The sequence below is a fragment of the Pan troglodytes genome, chromosome 12 (assembly GCF_028858775.2).
Source record: "Pan troglodytes isolate AG18354 chromosome 12, NHGRI_mPanTro3-v2.0_pri, whole genome shotgun sequence".
Classification (NCBI taxonomy): Eukaryota; Metazoa; Chordata; class Mammalia; order Primates; family Hominidae; genus Pan; species Pan troglodytes.
Genome location: NC_072410.2, coordinates 37,099,355 through 37,120,622, shown reverse-complemented (window position 1 = coordinate 37,120,622; position 21,268 = coordinate 37,099,355). Strand labels below are relative to the sequence as shown.

The 21,268-nt window shown below is 45.6% G+C and overlaps 1 protein-coding gene across 6 annotated transcripts in view; it reads left to right on the top strand.

Annotated features, from left to right (window-relative positions):
• Positions 1 to 17,840, top strand: part of USP39 (ubiquitin specific peptidase 39) — a 46,061-nt gene extending 28,221 nt beyond the window's left edge. For 3 of the 6 annotated variants that reach the window (XM_009442771.5, XM_054678566.2, XM_515591.6), the window contains exons 7-13: positions 4,595 to 4,672; positions 5,927 to 5,994; positions 7,773 to 7,961; positions 9,560 to 9,702; positions 13,533 to 13,668; positions 16,491 to 16,577; positions 17,322 to 17,840. In XM_009442771.5, the coding sequence (XP_009441046.1) occupies positions 4,595 to 4,672; positions 5,927 to 5,994; positions 7,773 to 7,961; positions 9,560 to 9,702; positions 13,533 to 13,668; positions 16,491 to 16,577; positions 17,322 to 17,369 (749 nt within the window). In that variant the 3' untranslated portion in view covers positions 17,370 to 17,840. Of the gene's footprint in view, positions 1 to 4,594; positions 4,673 to 5,926; positions 5,995 to 7,772; positions 7,962 to 9,559; positions 9,703 to 13,532; positions 13,669 to 14,400; positions 14,487 to 16,490; positions 16,578 to 17,321 lie in introns of all 6 variants that reach the window. The other 3 variants (XR_010149354.1, XR_010149353.1, XM_009442770.3) reach the window with 3 other exon arrangements.
• Positions 17,841 to 21,268: the final 3,428 nt, after the last annotated feature.

Below are 21,268 nucleotides of genomic sequence, written 5' to 3'. Positions count from 1 at the left end.
CCACCATGCCCGGCTAATTTTTGTATTTTTAGCAGAGATGGGGTTTCACTATGTTGGCCAGGCTGATCTCGAACTCCTGACCTCTTGATCCACCCTACTCAGCCTCCCAAAGTGCTGGGGATTACAGGCATGAGCCACTGCGCCCGGCCTTTTTTTTTTTTTTTTTAAGAGACAGTCTTGCTCTTTTGACCAGGCTGGAGTGCAGTGGCGGGACTTGTAGCTCACTGCAGCCTTGAACTTCTGGACTCAAGGGATCCTCTTGCCTCAGCTTCAAGTAGCTATGATTACAGGCATGAGCCACTGTGCCCAGCTGCAGTGAATCTTGAGAGTAGCCAGGAGTGTCCAGTGGATAGTGTGGTTAGGTTCTTCATTCTTCTCTGACCAATCTGCCCTGCTAAGAGTCCCAGGAGATTCTAGCTGAATAGAAAGTCAGTCTTATTTGGTAAATTAAACTGTATGGCTTAGGGAAATACCAGGAGGCTGGGAAAGACACTAGCTTTTATTAAACACCTGTCACCTATCCTCATTCTTTCGTGTCCCACATTAGGGTATTCTGATGATATTTTTGTTTTGTTTTGTTTTGTTTTGTTTGTTTTTTTAAGACCGAGTCTTGCTTCATTGCCCAGGCTGGAGTGCAGTGGTGTGATCTCTGCTCACTGCAACCTCTGCCTTCTGGGTTCAAGGGATTCTCCTGCCTCAGCCTCCCAAGTAGCTGGGATTACAGGTGCCCGCCAACATGCCCAGCTAATTTTTGTATTTTTAGTAGAGAGGGGGTTTCACCATGTTGGCCAGGCTGGTCTCAAACTCCTGACCTCAAGTGATCCACCCGCTTCGGCCTCCCAAAGTGTTGGGATTACGGGTGTGAGCCACTGCGCCTGGCCTCTGATGAACTATTTTGACTGTTTTTTTCTCTCCAAACCCAATTTGTTACTGTCTTATGAGTAAAGCGGACAGTGTAACTTTGTACCTGAATCTCATATGGTATCCTCTAGCATCTGTATTAGTTTATTCAGCATTCACTCATGGTGCTAGGTTTTAGAGCAGCAGGGATAAGAAACACGATTTTTCTCTTTGAAGAACTCCCAGTCTGGTGGGGAAATAGTTATGTAGAAAGGTTGAGTGTGCTGGCAGAAGCCTGTGGTCTGAGCTACTTGGGAGGCTGAGGCAGGAGTATTGCTTGAGCCCAGGAGTTCAAGGCTACAGTGAGCTATGATCACACCACTGCACTCCAGCTGGGGAACGGAGGAAGACGCTGTCTTTAAAAATCAATAAGCAAATTTCAACTATCTTTTTTTTTTTTTTTTTGAGACAGAGTCTTGCTCTGTTGCCCAGGCTGGAGTGCAATGGCGTGATCTCGGCTCGCTGCAACCTCTGCCTCCTGGGTTCAGGTGATTCTTCTGACTCAGCCTCCCAAGTAGCTGGGACTACAGGTGCGTGCCACCATGCCCAGCTAATTTTTTTGTATTTTTAGTAGAGACAGGGTTTCATCGTGTTAGCCAGGCTGGTCTCGATCTCCTGACCTTGTGATCTGCTCACCTCAGCCTCCCAAAGTGCTGGGATTACAGGCGTGAGCCACCACGCCCGGCTCAACTATCTTTTTTAAGAAAAGGTAATTACAGGTGTTAAGTGCTGTGCTATGGGAGGGGAGCATGGAGTAAGGACCCCCTCAGCTGAACATGTGGGAGGTAGATCAGAGATCAGAGTGGAGGAAGAGACCCTGAGTTTTAGGTAGAGGTGGAGGCAGGTTGGGATGGGGAGTAGGCATTCTAGGTAGAGAGGACATGGTGGGCAGAAGAGAAAAGTGCCTGGCATAGTCAGAGACTGCAAGTAGCTGGACCCTTGGACTCCTGGGGTCAGTGGAGAGCCAAGGTGTAGATCCTGAGGGAGGGACCAGATGGCCTGCTTTATAAGCTACCGTAAGGAGCTTGGATTATATCCTGAAAATAGCTGGAGTCATTGAAGGCTTTTATTTTTTTTTGAGATAGAGTCTCACTCTGTTGCCCAAGCTGGAGTGCAGTGGTGTGATCTCGGCTCACTGCAACCTCTGTCTCCCCGGTTCAAGCTATTCTCCCGCCTCAGCCTCCCGAGTAGCTGGGACTACAGGCACCCACCACCATACCTGGCTAATTTTTTGGTATTTTTAGTAGAGATGGAGTTTCACCACGTTGGTCAGGCTGGTATTGAACTCCTCACCTCAGGTGATCCACCCGCCTCGGCCTCCCAAAGTGCTGGGATTACAGGCGTGAACCACCATGCCCGGCCTCATTGAAGGCTTTTAACAAAGATGTGACATCAGACTTATGAATTTGTTTTTAAAACATTATTCCAGCTGGGCATGGTCACTCACACCTGTAATCCCACCACTTTGGGAGATCAAGGTGGGCGGATCGCTTGAGCCCAGGAGTTAGAGACCATCCTGCGTGACATAGACCCTATATCTACAAAAAATTTTTAAAAATTACCCAGGCATGGTGGCATGTACCTGTAGTCCAGCTACTTGAGAGGCTGAGGTTGGAGGATCGCTTGGGCCTAGGAGGTAGAGGCTTCAGTGAGCCATGTTGGTTCCACTGTACTCCAGCCTGGACAACAGAGTGAGACCTCTGTCTGTAAAATAAAAAGAAAAACATTATTCTGGCTGAGGATTGACGTAGAGGGGACGTCGAGTAGTGGCTTTTAAGAGTCTCTGGTACTTAAGGAGAAATAGGAGGAATCAAGGTGGTAAGGAATGGGGCCCATGGAGCACTTGTTTCAGGGTTAGTAGGAAATAAGATACACTTCGGGTTGGTTACAACATGGCCAATGAAATCTTAATCTGGGGCCAGGCACGCTGGCTCATGCCTGTAATCCCAGCACTTTGGGAGGCCGAAGTGGGAGGATTGCTTGAGCCCAAGAGTTCAAGACCAGCTTGAGGAACATAGTGAGACTGCCTCTCGACAAAAAATGTAAAAGTTAGCCAGGCATGATGGCACACGCCTGTACTCCCAGCTACTTGGGAAACTGAGGTGGAAGGATTCCTTGGGCCTGGGAGGCAGAGCTTGCAGTGAGCTGAAGTTGCATCACTGCACTCCAGCCTGGGTGACAGAGTGAGACGCTGTGTCGCGAAGAAAAAATCTGGGTGCCTCACCCTTCTAAACAGGTGACAGCCTGTTTGTGTGCTTTGTAGGACCATCTAATTCCCAAGAACTAGGTGGCTAGGTTATCTTGTGTTTATAGAGACATTTCTGTTTCTGGACCAACTCCCTGAGCTCCCAGGGTTTTATATTAAGGCTGCAAGAAAGGAAGAAATTTGTGTTGAGAATGATTTTTTTGTGGACCATGAATGGATGGATGAGTGTCAGCATTCACTGTGTTCCACAGGTGACTTATGGCCTGAAGGTGGATAGTGGGGCCTGTCAGCTTTTGGCAGCTTGGAAAGTTAGGGCATAATTGGGTTGTAGAGTTGCAGAAAAACCAGGGTACCCTGAGAATCAACGTGTCTAGTTTCTTCTGTCATAGCCACTATTGGCTAGGATAGTTATGAAGTCACATAAACATAATTTCCTCCGTCTCTGAGACCTAGTAGGTTATTAGTTGCCGAGTGTTTAGATGTGTGAAGTGTTTCTTGCTGTGGTAGTTTGTTACATAAGAGCATTCTGTGTACAGGGAATAAAAAGAAAATCATTCTATGGAGTTGTTAGAGGCCTCTGGGTTTAGGGAAATGAAGTTGAGGAAGATATACTATAGTCTTTGAGATTTTAATTGCGTGAGCAAAGAGGAACTAAATAGAAGCAAATCTTCGTTGAAGAGAAAGTAGTCATTATCTGGCTGGGCGCAGTGGCTCATGCCTGTAATCCCAGTACTTTGGGAGGCTGAGGCGGGAGGATCACTTGAGGTCAAGAGTTCGAGACCGGCCTGGCCAACATGGTGAAGCCCCGTCTCTACTAAAAATACAAAAATTAGCTGGGCATGGTAGCAGGCGCCTGTAATCCCAGCTACTCAGGAGACTGAGGTGGGAGAATCGCTTGAACCCAGGAGGCGGAGGTTGCAGTGAGCTGAGATCATGCCACTGCACTCCAGCCTGGGCGACAGAGTGAGACTCTGTCTCAAAAAAAAAAAGTAGCCACTATCCCCGAAATGTCTGAGTGGCAGGTTCCGTAGACAGCATTTTCATGGAATATTGTCAATCTGCTTTCAGAACCCCTTGCTTTCAGAACCCCTTGTTCTGTATGCCTTTTCAGTCTGGGTGCTAGTCACTTTCCTAAAAGACAGGAATCTTCATGAGCTGCAGAAGGGAAGAAGGAAGTCTGAGCTCACTCTGGAGAAAAGTGGATGTTAAAAGGTCATGTTCATTTGTTTTGGTCATCACTGAGTGATGCGATACAGTCCTGGTATGAATCGGAGAGCCTATGGAGACAGTCAAGATCGGAGGAGTGAGAGCTTGACCTTGAGGAGTGCCAGCATTTAATGATAAGATAGAGGAGGATGCACGGCAGTTGGGATGGGATGGCATGGCCAGAGAGGAAGGGGGAGAACCAGGAATGCCAACCAGTGCATGGTTTAAGTTAACTCTAATGCCACTTAGCTTCAACGTTTTCCACCCTTCCTTTTTTTCCAGGAGATGGCGTTGACTTTCTGTCTTGGTTTCTGAATGCTCTGCACTCAGCTCTGGGGGGCACAAAGAAGAAAAAGAAGAGTAAGTCATTTACTTATAAAAAGGAGTTATTTTGTTCCCTTTTAAAAAACTTTGCGGTCGGTCGCAATGGCTCATGCCTATAATCCCAGCTCTTTGAGAGGCCGAGGTGGGTGGATTACCTGAGGTCAGGAGTTTGAGACCGGCCTGGCCAACATGGCGAAACCCCATCTCTACCAAAAATACAAAAGTTATTCAGGTGTGGTGGCGTGTGCCTGTAGTCCCAGTGACTTGGGAGGCTGAGGCAACTTCCCATTCTTTTGTTAACTGTTTATCTGGGGTAGGCTAGTATCTATGTTATAGATAAACTAAACGTTCTTTCTGAATAGGCCCCTCTCCGTAGTTTTTGCTAGAATATGGTTATAGTCCCAATGATATTTTATTATATATATTTTTTGAGACAGAGTCTTGCTCTGTCACCTAGGCTATGCAGTGGCACGGTCTCAGCTCACTGTAGCCTCCATCTCCCAGGTTCAAGCAGTTCTTCTCCCTCAGTCTCCCAAGGGTAGCTGGGATTACAGGCACCCACTACCACGCCCAGCTGATTTTTGTATTTTTAGTAGAGATGGGATTTCTCCATGTTGGCCAGGCTGGTCTCAAACTCCTGACCTCAGGTGATCTGCCCAAAGTGCTAGGATTATAGATGTGATGGTGTCTTGATATGTGGGATTGTGGCCTGTTGCTTTTCCCACTGGATGGCCCTGCCCTCTCTACCAGGTGTGTTCAGCCTGTGTTAACCCTCTGAGCTCTCTAACTTGCGTCTTGGCAGGATTCTAGAACTTGGTTGTGCTTTCTCTCTTGTTGCTTTGATCCTGTTCTGGCCCATCTCTTAGTCTGTCATTGTCCTCTTGTCTTCATTACAGTTTGGACATTGTCTCTCTTTGAAAGTAGCTTATGGTTATGGGAAGTTCCTTGGCTGTACCTTGTTTTGCTTGTGAATTTTTTTGTAATTCATGTATCACCAGGCTCTGTAAATCATTCCTTCATTTTGAACACATTTACCTTTTCTTTTATGGACCAGGCCCTGTGATGGAGGATAAAAAGTTGTCTTAAGAGAAATAAAGTAATTATTTACACAAATAATTATAAAGGTACCCTGGTGGTATATAGTACAAAAGGAAACTTCTGTGTTTAGTGAGAGCTCTGTGTCTTTTGCTGGAAGATGCTGGTTTATTTCAGAAATTTAGAAGCTGGAAATATACTTTAGACATGTTTTCCATCCTCACGGAATTTGTCTCTTGCTTCCTGTTTGTGCAGCTATTGTGACTGATGTTTTCCAGGGGTCCATGAGGATCTTCACTAAAAAGCTTCCCCATCCTGATCTGGTGAGTTAATTGAGCCTGGGTCTTGGACTGATTCATATTGCTTGAGGGGACGTAGGGGAGATGAAGAGATGCTCAGAGAACTGACAAGCCTGCTTGCCCTGTGAAGAGGTTCAACAAAGCACCTGCCTAGTGGCCGCTCTGCCTGGTCCCTGTCATACTAGTGCACTTTTTCAGTTTGGGAGTTAGTGGTTGGATGTACTATGCTGGTTTAAGTGTTCTGGCCACTAGGTGGTGCTGCTGTGTTTTTTCAGAAAGCTCAGCTAAGCTTTCTTTTTGTTTTTCTTAGTCTCCCTCTGTCGCCAAGGCTGGAGTGCAGTGGCGCCATCTCAGCTCACTGCAACCTCTACCTCCTGGGTTCAAGCGATTCTCCTGCCTTAGCCTCCTGAGTGGCTGTGATTACAGGCGCTTGCCACCACGCCCAGCTAATTTTGTATTTTTAGTCGTGACGGGGCTTCACCATGTTGGTCCAGGCTGGTCTCGAACTCCTGACCTCAGGTAATCTACCTGCCTCGGCCTCCCAAAGTGCTGGGATTACAGGCGTGAGTCACCGTGCCTGGCCCTCAGCTAAGCTTCCTAGATGGTCTTAGAGCTTTTCTTTTTTGAGATGGAGTTTTGCTCTTGTTGACCAGTCTGGAGTGCAATGGCATGATCTCAGCTCACTGCAATCTCCACCTCCCAGGTTCAAACCATTCTCCTGCCTCAGCCTCCGAAGTAGCTGGGATTACAGGCATGCGCCACTATGCCTGGCTAATTTTTCTATTTTTAGTAGAGAAGAGGTTTTACCATGTTGGTCAGGATGGTCTCAAACTCCTGACCTTAGGTGATCCACCTCCCTTGGCCTCCCAAAGTGCTGGGATTACAGACATGAGCCACCGTGCTCGGCCCACTTTCTTTTTTTAATGGATTTTTTTTTTCCTTTTTGAGACAAGATCTCTGTCACTCAGGCTGAGTGTGGTGACGTGATTATGGTTCACTGCAACCTCAACCTCCCTTGCTGAAGTGATCCTCCCACCTCAACCTCCCCAGAAACTGGGACCATAGATACACACCACCACACCGGGCTAATTTTTATTTTTATTTTTATTTAATTTAATTTAATTAATTAATTAATTTATTTATTTTATTGAGATGGAGTTTCACTCTTGTTGCCCAGGCTGGAGTGCAGTGGCACTATCTCGGCTCACCGCAACCTCCGCCTCCCGAGTTCAGGTGATTCTCCTGCCTCAGCCTCCCGAGTAGTTAGGATTAGAGGCGCCACCACCACGCCCGGCTTATTTTGTATTTTTAGTAAAGACGGGGTTTCTCCGTGTTGGTCACGTTGGTCTTGGACTCCTGACCTCAGGTGATCTACCTGCCTCGGCCTCCCAAAGTGCTGGGATTACAGGTGTGAGCCATCATGCCCGGCCAATTTTTTTTTTTTTTTTTTTTTGTAGAGATGGAGTCTCACTGTGTTGCCCAGGCTGGTCTCGAAGTCCTGGACTCAAGCAGTCCTCTCACCTTTGTTCCCAAAGTGTTGAGATTACAGCCGTGAGCCATCACACTTGGCCTCAGGGCTTTTTAGATAGTCTGGTATATAAGCAAAATATCTTTAAAGAAGGAAACCTGTTGGTTCTTAAGTTAATCTAACCAGGTGGTGCATGCCAAACTGCCCAATCTCTCGGGCACTTCTCTTTGTTCTTTCAGATGAAGGAAATGTCAGCGTGGTAAAACATCGGTTCTGTGTTGGTTCCTATACCCGTCACACTCCTTTCCTCTCTTTTCTTCTCATTCATTTCTAGCCAGCAGAAGAAAAAGAGCAGTTGCTCCATAATGACGAGTACCAGGAGACAATGGTGGAGTCCACTTTTATGTACCTGACGCTAGACCTTCCTACTGCCCCCCTCTACAAGGACGAGAAGGAGCAGCTCATCATTCCCCAAGTGCCACTCTTCAACATCCTGGCTAAGTTCAATGGCATCACTGAGAAGGTAGCCCATTAACACACCTGCCCTGCCTATACTTACCCTTGCTCTCTCGACTTTTTCATTTTCTTTCTTTTTTTTTTTTTTTTTTTCAAGACAGAGTTTTGCTCTTGTCGCCCAGGCTGGAGTGCAGTGGCGTGATTTCGGCTGACTGCAATCTCTACCTCCCAGTTTCAAGCGATTCTCCTGCCTCAGCCTCCCTAGTAGCTGGGATTACAGACATCCGCCACCATGACTGGCTAATTTTTTATATTTTTAGTAGAGACAGCATGTTGGCCAGGTTGGTCTCGAACTCTTGACCTCAAGTGATCAGCCTGCCTCGCCTCCCAAAGTGCTGGGATTACAGGCGTGGGCCACCACACCTGGCCCATTTTCATTTTATATGTAAGAATCACCACATGTATGTGACGTATTTATTATAAATTATATTGACTTTATTGAGCCTCCCAGACTCGTTGGTATTTCTCACTGGTCACCCCCAACTCTTAACTTACAGTGCCCCTTTTTATTATTTTTTGAGACAGGGTCTAGCTTTATCACCTAGTCTGGGTGATCATGGTGGCATGATCATGGCTCACTGCAGCCTCAAACTCCTGGGCTCAAGTGATCCTCTCACCTCAGCATCCTGAGTAGCTGGGACTAGACACACTCCACCACGTCCAACTAAGTATTTTTGTAGAGAGAGTGCTCACTTTGTTGCCCAGGCCATTCTTTAACTCCTGGCCTCAAGGGATCGTCCCACCTCAACCTCCCAAAGTGTTGGGATTACAGATGTGAACCACTGCCCAACCACAGTGCCCCCTCTTGTACTTCTCATATATCCTGTTTTCAGCTTTCTGTCTGCCTCTGGGGTAGTATAGAGAAAGGAAGGTCATTTAGGAGAGGAGAAACTCCAAAAAGTGGGGAGACATACTTTTTTTTTTTTTTTTTGAGATGGAGTCTCACTCTGTTGCCTAGGCTGGAGTGCAGTGGTGTGATCTCAGCTCACTGCAACCTCCACCTCCCGGGTTCAAGCGATTCTTCTGCCTCAGCCTCCCGAGTAGCTGGGACTACAGGTACATGCCACCATGCCCAGCTAATGTTTGTATTTTTAGTAGAGATGCGGTTTCACCCTGTTGGCCAGGCTGGTCTCGATCTCCTGGCCTCAAGTGAACTGCCTGCCTCAGCCTCTCAAAGTGTTGGGATTACAGGCGTGAGCCACTGTGCCTGGTTAGCTTTCTTTCTTTACATATATATATATATATATTTTTTTTTTCTTTTTTTTTCTTTTTCCTTTTTAGTAGAGATGGGGTTTCACCATGTTGTCAAGCCTGGTCTCGAACTCCTGTGCTGAAATGATCCCCCTGCCTCGGCCTCCTACAGTGATAGGATTATAGGTGTGAGCCACCAGGCCTGGCCTTTTTTTTTTTTTTTTTTTTTTTTAAATCAGCCTTAGCCAAACTGCACATCCTAAGCCTCATACATAATTTCTCGGACCAGGAGTCTTGTGAACTTAAGTGTGAGGCAAAATTATATTTTAAAAAATCGAAACGAAAAACTCATGCCCCTGCTCTAATACTACTGAACTTTAGCACTAATTTGAGAATTTTCTTTTCTTTCTCTAGGAATATAAGACTTACAAGGAGAACTTTCTGAAGCGCTTCCAGCTTACCAAGTTGCCTCCATATCTAATCTTTTGTATCAAGAGATTCACTAAGAACAACTTCTTTGTTGAGAAGAATCCAACTATTGTCAATTTCCCTATTACGTAAGTAACATCCTGCCTCACTTCTCTCACGGGGAGTGAACCTGGATTTCTTCTCTTGTATTTTTACCAGTATTAATTTTGGACTGTCTTAGTTGGGGATTACAAGGAACAGAGCCTACCTACAGTAGATAAGAGTTTTTATTGGAAGGATACAGTTATTTCAGGGACCACAAAAGATTGATGTTTATTGGGATGCAATCCCTATTTTATCTTCTCTCCTGTTGCTAGCTGGAAATTATAGTCTTCCTGCATAGAGAAGAAGAAATGATGCAAGTAGGATAAGACAGGTAGGATTCTGCCTGGTTTGGAAGATGTCCTGAGTAGTGAGGGTCTGCCCATCTATTTGCTGGCCATCACACCTTTTTGCACACTAGAGTTGTACTAGATGCTTTTAGTTTGCTTCCTTCCAACTCAGAAAACTTCTGCAAGATCCTTTTTGAGGGTAGACTGTTGGTTTTCAGTTCTCAAGAGACAAGGTTTTTCATACTTAAGAAGATGTTTGGCTGGGCGTGGTGGCTCACGCCTGTAATCCCAGCACTTTGGGAGGCCAAGGCAGCTGGATCGCTTGAGCTCAGGAGTTCAAGACCAGCCTAGGCAACATGGCAAAACCCCATCTCTACAAAAAAATACAAAAAATTGGCCAGATGTGGTGGTGCACACCTGCAGTCCTAGGTACTTGAGGGGCTGAGGCAGGAGGATGGCTAGAACCTTGGAGATTGAGGCTGCAGTGAGCTGAGATGGTGTCACTGCCCTCCAGCCTGGGTCTGGGTGACAGAGTGTGACTGTGCTAAAAAAAAAAAAAAAAAGAAAGAAAGAAAGAAAGAAAATAGTGTCAGTTTTAAATTCCATGTAGTGTTTAAGAAGGTAGTATCTAAAATAAAGAGGCCTGAGTTTTAGGCTGTCTTAGTGGTGGGACCTCAGACCCATAGTTTGCGTGTTTTCTGGATATGTTCTCTCATAGATAAAATGAGAGGCTTGGAGTAGATGGGCCTGAGCCCTAGGGGTTTGTCCAGGTGTAACATCTTATTATTGTATTGCCAGGACTCTTAGAACCATGGAGGGTGAGGAGAGAGAACATTTGCAGTTGAGAATTACAGGGGAATTTCTTTTTCTCTTTTTCTACACTTTTCTCCACTAGCATCTTGTTTGTGACTAGAATTAAATGGGGGGACATGGAGGTTTGTTCTCTGCCTCCTTGAGTAGGATGACAGAGGTGCTTTCTTCGAAAGTCTGTGTGTCAAAGTTTTATTTCAGCACTAGCCTCTTGTGAATTGCCAGTCACCTATCTGTTCCTGGTAGGTAGGGGCAGTCTGGATTCCAAGGGCAACTCCAGAGGGAGGAAGATTGTGTATCAATGGTACTTCTGCTCAGTTGCCACAGAAATTTCCTTGCCCCATTGGTTTCTTTTATGGGCCTAGAGTAGGCCCAATATAAAAGTTTGTCCTTCAGAAAGCTTACTTCGGAGAAGTTGAGAAAAAGATTGTTTCTTAACTACGCAGTCTTTTAGAGAACATCAAATTGTGACTAATTCTGGAAACTTGCACTTTATTTTATGTGCTGTAATTACTTCGAGTAATACAATTCTGGATCATTTCATTGTCCATACTTCTTGAAAAGGATCTTTTTCATACCTGTCTTCTCCTATGTTTTATTCATAACACATTCTGTTTTTGTCGGAGAGTTATCAGACTTATGGTGATTAGGCACCCTCTGCTTATTTGGAGATAGAGATTTTTGAGGGCAGGTTTAAAGTTTCACTTTCAGGTAATTAGCCATTCTCTTAACTGGTCTGTTGCTGTGGTTGGGAGATGAGTATAGTTTGCTCTTTTAGGCTGGGCGCAGTGGCTCACATCTGTAATGTCATCACTTTGGGAGGCCGAGGTGGGAGAATTGCTTGAGCTCAGGAGTTTGAGACCTGCCTGGACAACATAGCAAGACCTTGTCTCTACTAAAAAAAAAAAAAAAATGAATAGTTTGCTCCTTTTCCTATTTACTAACACAAAATGATTAAACGTAGTATTTCTCTTTTGCCGCATGGACAGTTTTGGTTCAGTCATGAAATCTTGAGTATAAAGACTTCTCCGGACCAGGCACGGTGGCTCACGCCTGTAATCCCAGCCCTTTGGGAGGCCGAGGCGGGCGGATCACGAGGTCAGGAGATCGAGACCATCCTGGCTAACACGGTGAAACCCCGTTTCTACTAAAAATACAAAAAATTAGCCAGGCATGGTGGTGGGCGCCTGTAGTCCCAGCTACTCGGGAGGCTGAGGCAGGAGAATGGCGTGAACCCAGGAAGCAGAGCTTGCAGTGAATTGAGATAGCTAGCGCCATTGCACTCCAGTCTGGGCGACAGAGCGAGACTCTGTCTCAAAAAAAAAAAAAAAAAAAAAAAAAAAGACTTCTTCTCTGATACTCATTCAGACAAGTCTAGTCAGCTTTTGTTCAGGCTGAAGAGAAAATAAAATGAGAAGTCAGCCTTTAGCAGCAGGAAGGCAGGTTGGCTGGCTAGAGCTCACATGGACTCAGGACTCATATCTCCTTTTTTTTTTTTTTTTGGAGATGGAGTCTCGCTCTGTTGCCCAGGCTGGAGTGCGGTGGCGTTATCTCAGCTCACTGCAACCTTCGCCTCCTGGGTTCAAGCAATTCTCCTGCCTCAGCCTCCGGAGTAGCTGGGACTACAGGTGCACGCCGCCCCGCCCAGCTAATTTTTTTTTTTGTACTTTAGTAAAGGCAGGGTTTCACCATGTTACGCAGGCTGGTTTCGAACTCCTGAGCTCAGGCAGTCTGCCCGCCTCGGCCTCCCAAAGTGTTGGGATTACAGGCATGAGCCACTGCACCTGGCTTCCATTTTCTTAACAGTGAATATTTATTGCAGTCTGACTGCATCATATATGGGACACTGTCAGTCTGTAGAAACAAATAGCTGTCACCAATACATAGAAAGCTACATATAATAATTACAACAAAGTTGTATGTTTGTTTATTACCACATGGTTTACATTTTAAACTCTGTAATTTTGAACAGTTAATATGTTCACAGTCTAACTTCAAAGGGAGATATATAACTGGACGTGACCACCATTAGCTGTTTCTTGTGAACTCTTCCAGTGATAACATGGTTTTGTTTCATGTAATGAGTGGTAGCACATCAGACAACTTTTATGATGCAATGTCTTTTTTTTAATTTTACCTTGTATAAGTTTTTATAAATATTTGTAGACTCCAAAATGATATATTTTTCCTAAAATTATGTATTTAATCTTAATATTCTTGTTAACTGTCTATATATTTTCCTTTTTAACTATTTGAAAGTTCTTCTTCCTTTTGGGGGTTTTTTGAGACAGGGTCTCACTGTCGCCCAGGCTGGAGTGCAATAGTGTGGTCCTGGCTCACTTTAGCCGTAATCTCCTGGGCTCAAGTGATCCTCTCACCTCAGCCTCCTGAGTAGCTAGGACCACATGCATGTACCACCATGCCTGGCTAATTTTTTTTTTGTAGGGGTCTCACTACATTGCCCAGGCTGGCCTTGAACTCCTGGGCTCAAGCAGTCCTCCTACCTTGACCTCTCAAAGTGTTGGGATTATAGGTATGAGCCACTGCCTGTCATTCTTTTTTTTTTTTAATCATATGGGAAGCTGTGTAACCCTGTCATTCATTTTGGCATATTTTGTGAATTCCAACGCACCTGGACCTTCTTGACTCTGCAGGCCTACCCAGAGCAAGGGTCCTAAAATAGGGCTGAACAACTTTGTGGTCCGTTTGTGTAGGACAGTTTCCTTAACCTCACAGCCTTTGTCTGATTATTCCGGCTTTATTTTCACCATTAACAGAAATGTGGATCTGAGAGAATACTTGTCTGAAGAAGTACAAGCAGTACACAAGAATACCACCTATGACCTCATTGCCAACATCGTGCATGACGGCAAGCCCTCCGAGGGCTCCTACCGGATCCACGTGCTTCATCATGTGAGTGGCTGCTGACCGTCTCATGGCACAGAGTGGCAAAAACAGGTGTTTCTTTGGCATCTCAGAGGGCAGTTCCCTTCAGTGTGTCCTTGCTTGGCCTTGGCTTTGGGACTCTGCAAGTAGTAGTGCTGTCAGTAGTTAGTTTAAGGCAGTGGTTCTCAATTTTGGCTACACATTGGACTCACCTTGGGAGCTTTTTTTTTTTTTTTTTTTGAGACAGGGTCTCGCTCTGTAGCCCAGGCTGGAGTGCAGTGGCGTGATCTTGGCTCACTGCAACCTCCGCCTCCTGGGTTCAAGCAGTTCTCTGCCTCAGCCTCCCGAATAGCTGGGATTATGGGATTACTGGCGCCCGTCACCACGCCCAGCTAATTTTTGTATTTTTAGTAGAGATGGGGTTTCACGATCTTGGCCAGGCCGGTCTTGAACTCCTGACCTTGTGATCCACCCACCTCGGCCTCCCAAAGTGTTGGGATTACAGGTGTGAGCCACCACGCCAACCGGGAGCTTTTTAAAATCCCAATGCCCGGCACCACACCAGGCCGGTTATAATAGTAGTTTTCAGCTGGGGCAGAGGCCAGGGATGTTGGTATATATTTTACAACACGAAGGACAGCCCGTGTTACAAAGAATTATCTGACCCTAAACATCAGTCAGCATTAAGGTCAAAGGCTTTCTGTTAGATTGTCTGGAGGTGGATGTCTTTTCTGTTTGATGTCTTTTCTATTTTTCAAGTTAATTGAGATGGGGTTGTGCTATGATGCTCATGCTGGTCTCAAGCAATCCTCCCGCCTCAGCTTCTGAAACTGCTGGGATTACAGGTATGAGCCACCGTGCCTGGCTGGCATTTGATGTTTTGAAGTTCCCTGAGAGACCCTGATGTGCAGCCAAGGTTGAGAACCTCTGCCCTAGACTAGAGCCTTACCATCCAAAGTGGGATGCATCCTTGGACCAATAACATCAGCATCAGTCTTGTTAGAAATCAGCTTGTTAGAAATGCAGACTCTCAGGCCCCTCAAACCTACCACATCAGAACCTGGATTTTAACATGACCCTCTGATTTGTAAGAAATTAAAGTTTGCGAAGCACTGGTTTAGAGGCTCCCTTTCATCTTAAAAATGTTGTGAATTTGTCTCAAGTTGAAAACAGATAAAACATGTACTTGAGATATATTTGATATCACATAGATTATTAGCATAAATTGTTCTCATTTGATTAGCCTCTTCTGGAACTGTGGGTTTAATCTTAACTAGCTTCTGTTTATCAAGTGCTTTATTGTGGTTAGGCAGTACGCCAGTTACTTAATGTACATTAATCTCATTTCTTTCATTAAAACACACCTCCAAGACAGATGTCAGTATCATCTTTTTTACAGAGGAGGAGACCTAGGCTCAGAGTTTCAGTAATTGACCTCAAGTCAGTAGAATTAGGATTTGACCCAGGTACTCTGCTTCAAAGCCCATGTTCTTAACTCGTCCTTGAAGCAGGAATGGGAACTTACTTATGTGATCCTGAGCTTTCCTTATGTTTCCTATATTCTCAACTATTGTAATATCCAGAGGATCTGGAATATTTATATTCTACAATAATGGTCTTTGGTATTTCTTAGAACTTTGGTTAGATAAGGCAGGTGGGCGGCCAGAGGTGCCTCTGCCTTAATGTAGAAACATTTTTTCCTTGTTCATGGAAGCATGAAGTGAGATACGTTTTGCTGTATTTGTAGCACTGGTTTCTTAGGCCAAAGGAATCAGATTAGTGTGATAGACAGTGTCCACCAAGGACACCTTTTCTTGATGACCTGTTGCTTTTTTTTTTTTTAAGACTGAGTCTCACTCTATTACCCAGGATGGAATGCAGTGGCATGATCTTGGCTCACTGCAACCTCCACCTCCTGGGTTCAAGTGATTCTCCTGCCTCAGCCTCCCAAGTAGCTGGGACCTACAGGCACCTGCCACCAGGCCTGGCTAATTTTTGTATTTTTGGTAGAGACGGGGTTTTACCATGTTGGCCAGGCTGGTCTCAAACTCCTTACCTCAAGTGATCTGCCCACCTCGGCCTCCCAAAATGCTGGGATTACAGGCGTAAGCCCCTGCGCCCAGCCAGGAATGTCCATATTTAGGTTCTCTCAGTGGTTGACACTGTGTACCTCATAAGTGAGAATGTCTAGTCTGTCATTTCTGAGCAGGAAGGAGACATCACAGGTGATGATTAGACGGCTTCCTCTTTTCTCATCTTTAGTGTCCACTAAATTCCTTTTAAAAAGATGTACAGAAGTGTTTCAGACTCCATTGTACTTCAAGGGGCCAGGCGCAGTGGCTCATACCCATAATCCTAGCACTTTAGGAGGCTGAGGCGGGAGGATCTTTTGAGACCAGGAGTTAGCCTGGGCAACACAGTGGGACCCCATCGCTATTAAAAAAAAAATTAGCCAGTTTTAGTGGCACACACCTGTAGTTCCAGCTACCTGAGAGGCTGAGGGGAGGATCGCTTGAATCCAGAGGGTCAAGGCTGCAGTGATCTGTGATTACACCACTGCAGTCCAGCCTGGGTGACAGAGTGAGACCCTGTCTCAAAAACAAACAAACAAAAAACAGTACTTTAAAAAAATTCCCAACAGGAATTGAGTTTGCCATGATTGACACACCAAAAGTCCTATTAATTGAATCATGCCCAGCAGAAATCATGTACCCTCTTCTTTATGACTGTTGCTGGATGATGTCTAGTGGCTGTTCTTCTAATTTTTCTAGTCTTGGCTATGATCCTTTCCTTCTACACCCTTTTGGTTTTAGAGAGCAGACTAACCCAGCTCTTCATACTTTCTGCAGGGGACAGGCAAATGGTATGAATTACAAGACCTCCAGGTGACTGACATCCTTCCCCAGATGATCACACTGTCAGAGGCTTACATTCAGGTGGGTTGGCCACAGGCTTAGTGAGCCACAAATAGGTGGGGTATGGGGCCAGTGAGAGGAGTGGGCCAAGGCAGGAAGAGGGATAGAGTTAGGACCTTGGTTGGAGGGCCAGGTACCTATTGGGAAGTACTTAGTAGTGAGTTGGGGGCAGAATGTATGGCCCTGAAAGTCAAGCAGAGATTTTCAGAAAAGAAGTATAAGGAAGTGTAGAAAATGTATGAGTGAGCAAAGAAAGTTGCGATTATGGCCAGGTTAGTTTTGCAGAAGTGTGCGGTCTGGTTTCGAGGAGGAAGAACCTAGACTCATCAGGGAGGCTGGCTAGAAGTCGACCACGAAGTGCTCCCCAGAGCCCCAGGCAGCTTTGTGACCCCACAGCGCTTTCTACTTGACGTTTGTTTTAGTGCCGGCCATATCGCTTTGCCTGTCTGTCCTCTCCATTGGATTGACCCATGGAGCACAGAGCATCTCTGTCTTCTCTTTATGTAACTGCCCTAGTACCTGGCAAAAGAAGGAAGATTGAGACAAAAGCCATAGCTTTGTAAGAAGAAAGTGACACCTCTCCTTCTAGAGATAACTTTTTTCTCCTCAGTGGCTGTAGCCACTGTAGCAGATTTCCAAATGGGGTATAGCAGATTTGTAAATGGGGTGACGAGTTGTCCATGGCCTGGCACAGAATAGGTATTTGATAAGTGTCTGTTGACTGAATGCCTCCTAGACTTCAGTTTGTGTTTTCATTTCTTACAGATTTGGAAGAGGCGAGATAATGATGAAACCAACCAGCAGGGGGCTTGAAGGAGGCGTCTAGGGCTTTGCTCCCAAGGGCTGTGGCTGATGATGGTAAATAAGAACACAGAAGCTGTAGCTGAACACAGGCTGGCTGGTGGGCTCCCTAGGCCAGCCCAGCTTGTATGGGTTCTGGCTACACCAGAGCACCAAGAGCCCACTTGCCTGGGATGGCCCCACACTGTCACTCAGCTGTTCTTTGATCATTTTTTTCTAGATTGATGCTCCTTTCTCTCATGCATCGAGCTCCCATCTAGCTTCAGCAGGGCAGAACCCTTCTCCAGATGTGTGTAACTTATGTCTGAGTATCTGGGAGTAGTTGAAGAACAGATAATTCCTTCCAAACATCAAGCCTTGGGATTCTTGGAGCAAGCAGAAAGCCAGTAACTTCGCTCTGTTAGAGGTGGAGGATTTTCCTATGGTTCTGCTCATTTCCTGATGTGTATTTTTAGATGGATTAAATAGTCTCCTGTTTTTAAACCAGCCTCTTGTTTTATATCTTTTCCTTTGGTGGTTGGCTGAGGAAAATATTTTCCTTTTTAATCTTCACAAACTCTCTACCTTACAGTCTGACATCTGGTGCACATCATGCTCGCCCTTTCCTGTCAGCTTGTGGGTGGTGTGTCAGTTAGGATGCATTTATTTCTAAGTAAAAAAATACCTGAGTCAAGGGGATACATTATTATTGTGCTTAACTAGAAGGCCAGAGGTGGGCAGTTTCCAGCTGCAGTGCAGGAATGAGTAAGGGAAGAGGAAAGAAAGGAAATAGGAAGCGCTTCTCAATACAGTGCAATTCTGAGGTGGTCTCAGCCAGTCCAGTGTGGAGCCCCAGGGCAAAGATTCCCTGTCAGACAATTCAGCAGAAACGGCTCCCATCAAGCTCAGTCGTGGGCTCTAGCAGCCTAGAAGAAGGGTGGCCTTGGCATGAGCACTGTGGCAGGTCCAAAGATATGGGAAGCAGCTGGAGGCAGCCAGTCAGCCCCAGCAAGTTCTGTTGAAGGGAGACAGGAGCCCTGCACTCCTGTGGTGCCACCCTTTTACCTGGACACAACCTTGTCCTCACTTTCCTCTACCTCTCTGGAAGCTCCAGTATTTCCTTAGGAGGCTTATCTCTTCTATCCAGCCATTAAATTTGGGATTTCTCAAGATTCAGTCCTAGCGTCACTCTTCTTGCTGTTTACTTTTTCCCTAGGCCATTTCAGCTATGCATTTTTATGGAAATGACTCATAAACACATATTAATCCCAGATTTTTCTAAACTCTTGAACTTCGCTCTGTTGCCCAGGCTGGAATGCAGTGGCACAATCTTGGCTCACTGCAACCTCCACCTCCCAGGGTCAAGTGATTTCCGGCTAATTTTTTTATTTTATTTTATTTTATTTTTTCATTTTTATTTTTATTTTAGAGATGGAGTCTTGCTCTGTCGCCCAGGCTAGAGTGCAGTGGCGCGATCTCAGCTCACTGCAGCCTCTGCCTCCTGGGTTCAAATGATTCTCCTGCCTCAGCCTCCTGAATAGCTGGGATTATAGGCGAACACCACCGTGCCCAGCTAATTTTTGTATTTTTAGTAGAGACGGGGTTTCATCATGTTGGCCAGGCTGGTCTCGAACTCCTGACCTCAAATGATCCACCTGCCTCAGCCTCCCAAAGTGTTGGGATTACAGGCGTGAGCCATGGTGCCCGGCCCTATTTTTGGGTGTTTTAAAGTAAACTCAAACTTAACATTGTTTAGAACTGAGCTTGCCAGGTGTGGTGGCTCCTGCCTGTAATCCTAACATTTTGGGAGGCTGAGGTGGAAGAATTGTTTGTGGTCAGGAGTTCAAGACCAGCCTGGCCAATATAGCAAGACCCTATCTCTACAATAACAACAACAAAAGTTAGCTGGGCATGGTGGTGTGTGCCTGTAGTTCCACCTATTTGGGAGGCTGAGGCAGGAAGATCCTTTGAGCGCGGGATTTGAGGCTGCAGTGAACCATGATTGCACCACTGCACTCCAGCCTGGGCAACAGAGCAAGACCTTGTCATTACAAAAAAGAAAAAAAATTGAGCTTGTGAGTTTCCCCCCTTTTTTTTTTTTTGAGATGGAGTCTCACTCTGTTGTCCAGGCTGGAGTGCAGTGGTGCGATCTCAGCTCACTGCCGACCTCTGCCTCTCAGGCTCTAGTGATTCTCCTGCCACAGCCTTCCGAGTAGGTGGGACTACAGGTGTGCACCCCAGACCCGGCTAATTTTTGTATTTTTAGTAGAGATGGGGTTTCTCCATGTTGGTCAGGCTGGTCTTGAACTCTAGACCTCAGGTGTTCTGCCCGCCTCGGCCTCCCAAAGTGCTGGGATTACAGGCATGAGCCACCGTGCCCGGCCAATCACCCATATTTTTTGAGTAAATGCTTTAGTACTTAGCCTGTGTTCTCTGTGTTGTCCTTTTGCACAAATGATTTTGTCTCTTTATACCCTTCCAAGATGGTGAAAATAGGAATTATCACTTAAAAGTTTAGGGACTATTTCTTGGAGCTGACTATCATATCCTGTGTGATCTTGAGGTCCTTTGTGGGTGACACATGGCTTGCTTCCACCACGGCTGTCTGGGTTGGGGGCCTGGCCTGCATGTCTTCAAAGCTGATCCCAGCATGCCCTTCCTCTTTTGGAGACCTCAAGGTCTGGCCAGAGTTTGAACCACACATGGGGAAGAAGTGAAATTCAATTCATGTTTTCTTAGCATGACCCCACAGCCAGAAATCACGAGAAAAAGATAGATGTGGAAAAAATACTCCAGATACATGATAGAGAAAAATTTGCAATGTATAGGACAGTAAATAAATGAATATACCTAGTTTATTTTTACTGGTAAAACAATAAGAAAAAGAAACCTAAACAGAAAATTGGGCAAAAAACCCAAGTAGGCATTTCACAAAAGATGAAATATAAATGGCCAATAAACATGTGAAAAGGTGTTTATTTGGTAACTAAAGAAATGCAAATTAGAACGACCATGAGACATCATTTAAAAATATTTTGATTAGCAGAAAAAAAAAAAAGGAAGCAAACGAAACCAAACCAAACCAAAACAAAACAAATATTTTGGATAGGCCAGATGCAGTGGCTCACACCTGTAATCCCAGCACTTTGGGAGGCCAAGACTGGTGGATCATCTGAGGTCAGGAGTTTGAGACCAGCCTGGACAACATGGTGAAACCCCGTCTCTACTAAAAATGCAAAAATTAGCCAGGCATGGTAGCACGTTCCTGTAATCTCAGCTACTCCGGAGGCTGAGGCAAGAGAATTGCTTGAACCTGGGAGGCAGAGGCTGCAGTGAGCCGAGATTGTGCCACTGCACTCCAGCCTGTATATATAAATATATATATATATTTTTGGATTAGCAAAGTTTGAAAGATTGTTAATACCCCAGTTTGGTGAGAGTGGAAAGAGGCACTTGTTTTCTTTTGGGATAGAAATTGGTACGGCTGGCACAGAGGCCCAGATTGATAATCCAGCCTCTGTTAAAAGTAAAGGTGTCCCCCAAATTTCATGTCTTGGAATTGATTCTAAGAAGATAGTCAGACAAACAAAGATGTGAGTGCAAGGATTTTTATTTTTCGCAAATTGTTGATAATAGTTGCTTAAAAAAGAAAGGGCCGGCCATGCGCGGTGGCTCACGCCTGTAATCCCAGCACTTTGGGAGGCTGAGGCGGGTGGATCACGAGTTCAGGAGATCAGGACCATCTTGGCTAACACAGTGAAACCCCGTCTCTAGTAAAAATACAAAAAAAAAAAAAAAAAAAAATTAGCTGGGCGTGGTGGCGGGCGTCTGTAGTCCCAGCTACTCAGGAGGCTGAGGCAGGAGAATGGCGTGAACCTGGGATGCGGAGCTTGCAGCGAGCTGAGATCACGCCACTGCAATCCAGCCTGGGT